This window comes from Hylobates moloch, unplaced genomic scaffold, assembly GCF_009828535.3.
Source record: "Hylobates moloch isolate HMO894 unplaced genomic scaffold, HMol_V3 SCAFFOLD_1, whole genome shotgun sequence".
NCBI lineage: Eukaryota > Metazoa > Chordata > Mammalia > Primates > Hylobatidae > Hylobates > Hylobates moloch.
The window spans coordinates 53289597-53297116 of record NW_026652276.1 but is presented as its reverse complement, the minus strand read 5'-3'; the positions used below and the strand labels follow the sequence as shown (position 1 = coordinate 53297116).

The following is a 7520-nucleotide window of genomic DNA, read 5'->3' as shown; positions in this document are numbered from 1 at the left end:
GCAGGACGGGAATCTAGAAGCTTTTAGAAAACGGACAAAATCCCATGTGAGCGGAGCACAGAGTAACGGAGACAGTGGTGTAAGGAAGCCTGGGAAGAAGGCAGGAGTCAGGTCATGCCAGTACCTCATAGTTTGAAGATTTTTGTCTTTATCCTAGAAGCTACCACTGAAGCTTTTTATAATAATGAGTGCGTGTGTGTTGTGTTAGCTAGGGTGGCGGGGGGGAATGGGAGGTGACATATTCAGATTTTTATTTCAAATTGATTTCTCTGGCTGTAGTGAGAACAATGGATCAGAAGAGGGCAAGAGCGGATGCCTGAAAACCTGTCGGAGCCTATTGAAAAACCTCGGGCGACACAATGATTACGTGGACAAGGATAGCGGCAGTGGAGATCAAGAGAAGGATATGATCTTAGGGAATATTATGGGGCAGAATTGGAAATATTTAAGAAGGACAGGACTCTGGCATGGTCTGAGAGAGAGAGAGAGAGAGAGAGGTGACAAAAATGACTCTCAGGTTTCTGGCCTGCCTAAATGGATAGATAATGAAGCTATTGTCTTTTTTAAAATTTCTGTTAATTTTGAGAATTTTCATTTGTATTTTTTAAATAAATCAACAATAAATGTATGCCACCATCCTCCCCAAATGTAGATTATTTCACTTTTTCTACTGTAGAATTTGAGGTGTCTATGGGACATGAAAGTAAAGAAATCCACTGACAGGTCTAATATATAGGCAAGAAATCTGAGAGCTTTGGAATGGTCTGGGCAGGCTTTTATTGGTAGCATTCCCAAAATCCAAATAAGAACTGTTATTTCTGTAGTTGGGAATTGTTAGTGTTTGTGACTTAATAGTATTACCACATATTTCTGATTCATCTATATGAACTTATATAATCTGTATAGTTTGGACTTGAAGGAAGTAAAACAAAACTCACACATGTATTCAGGCATATAAATACTCAAATTTAAGACATACAGGTCAAAATATAACCAGTTTAGGGGAAAATGATGTTATAAACTAAATATTGAAAACAAAACTGAAAACAATTAGGCTAAATTCATATGTGATAACTTTGAGACATATGTTTTATTATTACAGTTTATTCAGTCATGAAAAATCTATTGCTTGCCCTTTTTATCAATAATACTACTCTGACATTTTTAAGGACAGAAACAGTGATAATTGGTGTCATGTTGCCTTTGTGGGTAATGTTGTAGATAGATTTTCATTTATAAGCCAGTACATACATGATAGAAGGTATCTGTTGTATCTTTTAAACAAATGGCAAACAAAGTATACCATCACATCTCCTTTTTACTATTGGAAATGAAATAGATCTAATATGGTCAAAGGAATTTCACAAAACAAAAACCACTGACATGACAAAAGCGTGCATTTAATTTGATGCTTTGCAGAGATACATGACCAAAGTTGTGTGCATGGCTTGTCTTTTGGGATGGTCCCAGCTGTTTATTTTAAAAGAAAAAAATTAAAATAGAGCCAACAAATGCAATTAAGAAAAAAAAAGTCTTGAGACACAAGGGGACCTACATGTTCTGGTCTAAGAAGCATGCAAGTATTACAAAGCACTCCAGATACAGTATGACAGAGGAACAGTGAACAAGCATTGGAACGATGCTCTTTCTTTCAGAAATGGAAGTCTAACAGTTATGTTTTCACAATGGTAGTGATTTAACCATCTTTATTTTTAAAGAATTTTATAGGAAGAATTTTAGCACCATCATTAAAGGAAAAATAATAATACCTTTTTAGCCCTGCCTATCTCCAGTCTTGGAATAATAACAGAAGCATAGCACCTTTCAGTATCTAAAATACAAACAAGAATAGTAAGTCCGTCCCAGCTTCTAGAGATGAGGTAGCTCACGCTAAGAAATGTTGGGTCATTTTTCCTATGAAAGTTCAAAGGCCAAATGGTCTAATTCCAATCATCACATTTGATTAGAGTCAGCTCCACAACTCAGTTTCTAGATCTTTTTCTTCATTATAGGCTTCAGGATGATGAGATTGTACATGTGGAAGAGTCTCAACTTAGAGTCCTTGGACGTTTGTTTGTTCCATATGTCAATTATTTTGCATTCAATATCTTCTTAAATAAGAAAGTGTAAATGTATTAAATGGTATATACTAGTGTGACTTCTATCGATATTGATAGATTGAGTCAAGAGGAGAAAGATATCTTTAAATTTGAATGAGAAAGATGTCTAAACTTATAGTCTTTTACAAAAATTTAAGAAGTCAAAGTAAATTCACTTTGTTCTCCAAAATGCCACTGAATATATACTATTTAAAAATTCTATTTAAGACAGTGAGAAACTGGTGTTTTTTTTTTTTTTAAGGTTCTCCTTAAAGAGTCTCGATTATAGTTACACAATATCAAGACATGCATGTAGGTCTCAATCACAAGTTGAACATTTAAGCTCATTTTTAATTGACAATCTTGGAATGAGAGGTCACAAAAGGGTACTAACTTTTTTCAACTGCAGCCAAGCAAAATAAACATGTGTTGTGGCTCTATATACCCCACTCTTTAAGCTACCTGCCAGGAAGAAGAATTTCCTCATAAATACTAAGCAACATTTTCATTACACTGAAATAAATTGAAGAAAACGGAGATTTATTTATTCAATCAGTTTACTTTCTGCAAAGGTGGTCATTGTCATTGATCATCTTAAACCTAAACTGTTGTATTGAAAAATATTTAAAATCAATTAAAACTTGAGGACTGTAAGTAAAATAAATATTCTGAAGGATAAGGAGGCCAGGCACTTAAGACCATATATACAATGCTGATGCAGGATCAGCCATTACTTCAAGAGTCTCAGGATCAACTTCAAACAGTCAAAGTTCTTGTGAATGGCGGTGGTCATTGATGGTGGTGCTCACTGTCGATGTATCTTGGCTTACTTTACACAAAACAAACTGGCCCAATTTCAACGCCGAATTCCTGGTCTGTGCCACCAACATCCACAGGAGCAAGATCTATGATGGGCAAGCGTGCCACATTCTGTGTTCTATATTCAAAGACAGTCTTGCCCACATTTCCATTTCGCTTCTGAAATTAAATGATGCAATGGGTTAAACGTACATACAATTTTTTCCAAGTATGTTAGACAGCAACCTTCCCAGACAACTTTTATAATGCAAAGACAATAATTTTTAGAGTACTACTTAAAAGAAAGGAATGAAGACATAAAGTGAGATATTAGTGTACTTATGTAACAGAATTTCTTTCATGCTTTAAGTAAATTTCCTTGGTTCTTCTGCAGCTTCCCAAATGGTCACTAGCAACATAAATTATGAAAGCTTTTTTGTTTTTCACAAATGAAACTATAATTCACTATTCAGTATTATTTTTGTTTTATATCTCAATATGCAAGCGGGGAGAATTACAAATTGTTAGAAAAAATAAAGTATCTTGGATTACACATTTTAGAAATGAGGAATTTTAAGCATAGGACTGAGATTCAGTAAGTTAAATAACTTGGAAAAGAACCAAAGAAAGTCTTCAGAAGAACTGGATCAGATCTTAGGGATCCAGTTCTTTCTTTACTATATGGATTCAAACCTCTATCATGCTTCATGTGCTAACATGCACTCAAGTTTACACTAACGAATGACTATAAACAAACTGCTATTGTGCTCATACACAAGGTAAAATTTCCCCCAGTTCCAGTGCCATAATGGTATTTTTAACAAAAATATTTTTTTTTCTTCAACCATATCAACGTAGATCAAAAAGTACTTACAGAGCAAGTGTCTTGAAGAACGATATACCGGAATCTAATATTTCCCTCTGCTTTGATATCTAAGTCATTTGCCCCTTTGAGAACCACAGCTTTTTTGAGGTTCTTAGCTTGATCATCCATGTATCCTACACTGTTTTTACAGATGTAAGTAATGTTCTGGGAGGCTTCTTTTGATAAAAGGCGCAAGAAAGTCATCTGAGTAATGGCTGTATTAGGTGACTGGTGGTCTCCATAAGCAAACTAGAAAAACAAAGAGTCTTTGTCATACACAAGACTGAAGTGTTTCATAATGCCTTACACATGTATAGATAAATATATAAATTGATTTCAGATAAATCCATTTTGAAGAGTATTACTTTAATTCTTGTCATAAAGCAAGCTATTCTACCTGTACATATAAACATGTCTTAAAATGTCTATGAATACTAAAAACAACCTCTGTCCTTACTAACCCAGACAAAGGGTAATGAAACCAATAATAACAGTAATTCACCAGAACAAGCATAAGTATTTTTAAATCTGCTTCACTCATGTATCAAAAATAACTCATTTTTATTGCCAATTATAATAAAAATTAGAATTAACTAGTAGTATAAAATCTTTTTACCCCAACCATTACATAATTGTAGGAAATACATATTAAAAGTTTTCCATGCGCTAACAAAAATAATCAAAAAATCTTTTCTAGAGACTCTTTCCTACTCACCTTCTACTTTTAGCCTTGGTTTCAGCACTCCCATCTGGGGCTTTTATTTTACATATTATATTAGCTAAATTATATTTCAACTATTTATATTTAAAATTTAAAATTTTGTGCTCATTAAATAATGATAGATAACAGCTTATCTTGTATACACCCATAATGTTCTCATATAATGTTTATTCTGAATGTGATTTCTAGGAAAAGGTCAGAAGCAGAAGTGAGAAGAAAATTTCAATTAGGCTGCCATAAAGAGATGCAGAATGAAATATTCACATTGCAACAGGCAGTGGAAAGGCCAGACAGTTGTCTGAACACCAGACCATGACAGAAACAGGGTAGACTGGGACTCAGAAAAGTATCAATAGACCTCATAACATTACAAAAACGCCTTAAGTTTAAATAGTACTAAAAATTTTACAAAATAATTCAATTATTTAAACATTATTATAGCAGTTATCTAATATTAATTTACCATCTATCTCATAGTACAAGAGACCTTAAACTAAGAATTTTACATCCACATGGAAACTATGGAATAAATATTATCACCCTTACTTTAAACTGGCAAAACCAAGTCTCCAAAAAGTTCAGAGACTTTATAAGGCCCCAAAGTCAGTACGTGATCCCAGTGAGGTAACCAGGTCTCCTGAAGCTGAATATACGGAAATAACTGTTTATCAACTGTGGCAATATAGTTTATCCCTTCTGGTACACTGCACAGTCCATGTCACATACATTAGAGAAACTTACAGTAAAAATAATTACTTTTCTATATTTCATCAATGAGAAAATTTTTAATTCAAAATTTATGTTAACTTGACTCATAGCAAAACCTTGTTTATGCAATGGTATTACAATTTTAACTGAGACTATATCACTTCAAAATAAACACGGTAAAATAAGCCTGGTTAAAAAAAACAGCAAAGTCCTAAATAAATCAAAAATATGTAATAAGCAGTAAAAAGTAAAGAATACAATTTTAAGTAAGCATATTAAATTACCTGAGACCCTCTGTTCATATCAAGACCATACCAAACAGGTTTATTGTCAGGAGATTTACTGGCCCACCAGGTTTTACGTGGTACACTGGATGGGTTTGCTGAAATACATGTTTCTCCTGTTTCCATGTGGCAGTAAACTTTGATTGCATCTTCAACAGATCCTTGGTTAGGATCAATCCAGTATTCACCTATTTTTCAAAATAGAAATTTTACTAAATAAAGACAATCTCAATCATGATTATAAGTCTCCAAAAGAATTAACAGAGGGTTTGAAAATATATACTCACAGATTAAGGATTCTTTTAAGCAAGAGTGCCCCTTTTATGCATTGGGGGCCTTTCTACATTCTAGTCGCTATTGTAAGGCGCTTTGCCAAACCATGTACTTAAGGCTCAAAACATCCATGTGAAGGAAATATCATTACCCCCATTTTATAGATGAGAAAACAATACCGAAAAGAGACAATCTACAGTAAGTGGCTTTACCAAAATAGATGTGTTTCCAATATTTTAAAGCAAATTAGAATTAGTATAACAAAATAATGTAAATAATGTAATAAAATAATGTAAAATAATGTAACATCAAAACTATGAGTAAAGGTAATAAATGAGTTGAATTACAATTAGAATGCTATGAATCATTTCATTGGCTCTTTTTTAAATTACTCTTCTCATATATAAGAGATTCTTAAAACAGGAAATACCAAGGCAGTGCTTGGTGGTAGGCATACAGTCAAATACACAATTTAATATGCATTTGCATATATGGGTGTGTGTATATATATATTTGTGTGTATATTATACAAATAATATGTGAGAATTGCATTTTAAATGAAATGAAAGTGCCAGAATGTAATGTATAGAGTTAATAAAATTGTCCCTTCTTCAATGATAATAATTTTAGCTATTCCTGTCAATGTTATTTCAAAGTTAACTTAAATTCTTAAGCTCTTTGTAGCTCATTTGTCTCCAGTGACTTAGGATCCCTCTTCTCTAGGTCTTATTGAATTAAAATGACAGAATAAGGTAAACTTTAAGCCTGGTACATGCAGCTAAGGCAGAACAACTATTTGATTCCAAAATGTCTTGGAACCTCATAATAATATAATCCTGCCAGCAGAGATTCCAAAAGACTCATAGAACATTAAACTACATGAAAGGAATTACATATTTAAATGTGGGAAATAGATGCTTGATGATCAAACAATATGTTAACATGAAGACACTTATAGGTCATGCAAGTAAATAAATATTTTGAACAATACTTAAGCAAGTATTTTCCACATTTCCACGAAATGCTTTTACTCCACAAAAATATCAATATTTAAAGATTTCTGGATGGAAATGGAACCACCATCATGAAACTGGATTATTAATAGGATATATCATCTATTATACTACATTTTTTTTTTAAGTTAACTTTTATTTTAGATACAAGGGGTACCTGTGCAGATTTGTTACATGGGGATAATGTATGATGCTGAGGTTTGGGGTACAGATCCTGTCACCCAAGTAGTGAGCATAGTATCCAACAGGTAATTTCTCAACCCTCGCTCCCATCTACACCCTGCCCCCCGTAGTAGCCTGCAGTGTTTATGGTTTCATATTTATGTCCATGTGTGCTCATTAGCTCTTACTTATTAAGTAAGAACATATGATATCTGGTTTTCTGTTCCTGCATTAATTTGCTTAGGATTATGGTTTCCTGCTGCATCCATGTTGCTGCAAAGGACATGATTTCATTCTTTTTTATGGCCACTTAATGTTCTATCACATATATGTACCACATTTTCTTTATCCAATCTACCATTGATGGGCATCTGGGTCAATTTCATGTCTTTGCTACTGTGAATAGCACAGTGATGAATATACAAATCCATGGGTCTTTTTGGAAGAATGATTTATTTTCCTTTGGTATATACCAAGTCACAGGAGTGCTGGGTCAAATGGTAGTTCTGCTTTAAATTCTTTGAGAAATCTCCAGACTGCTTTCCACAGTGGCTGAACTAATTTACATTCCCACCAATAAGTGTATAAGCATTCCCT

The 7520-nt window shown here is 33.4% G+C and overlaps 1 protein-coding gene across 1 annotated transcript in view; it reads right to left on the bottom strand.

Annotated features, from left to right (window-relative positions):
- Window positions 1–1008: 1008 nt before the first annotated feature.
- COL5A2 (collagen type V alpha 2 chain) overlaps window positions 1009–7520 on the bottom strand; it is a 150247-nt gene continuing 143735 nt past the window's right edge. The window contains exons 52-54 of the mRNA XM_032755185.2: window positions 5476–5663; window positions 3772–4011; window positions 1009–3077 (exon numbers count right to left, since the gene is read on the bottom strand). Of these exons, the coding sequence (XP_032611076.1) occupies window positions 2931–3077; window positions 3772–4011; window positions 5476–5663 (575 nt within the window). The 3' untranslated portion in view covers window positions 1009–2930. The remainder of the gene's footprint in view (window positions 3078–3771; window positions 4012–5475; window positions 5664–7520) is intronic.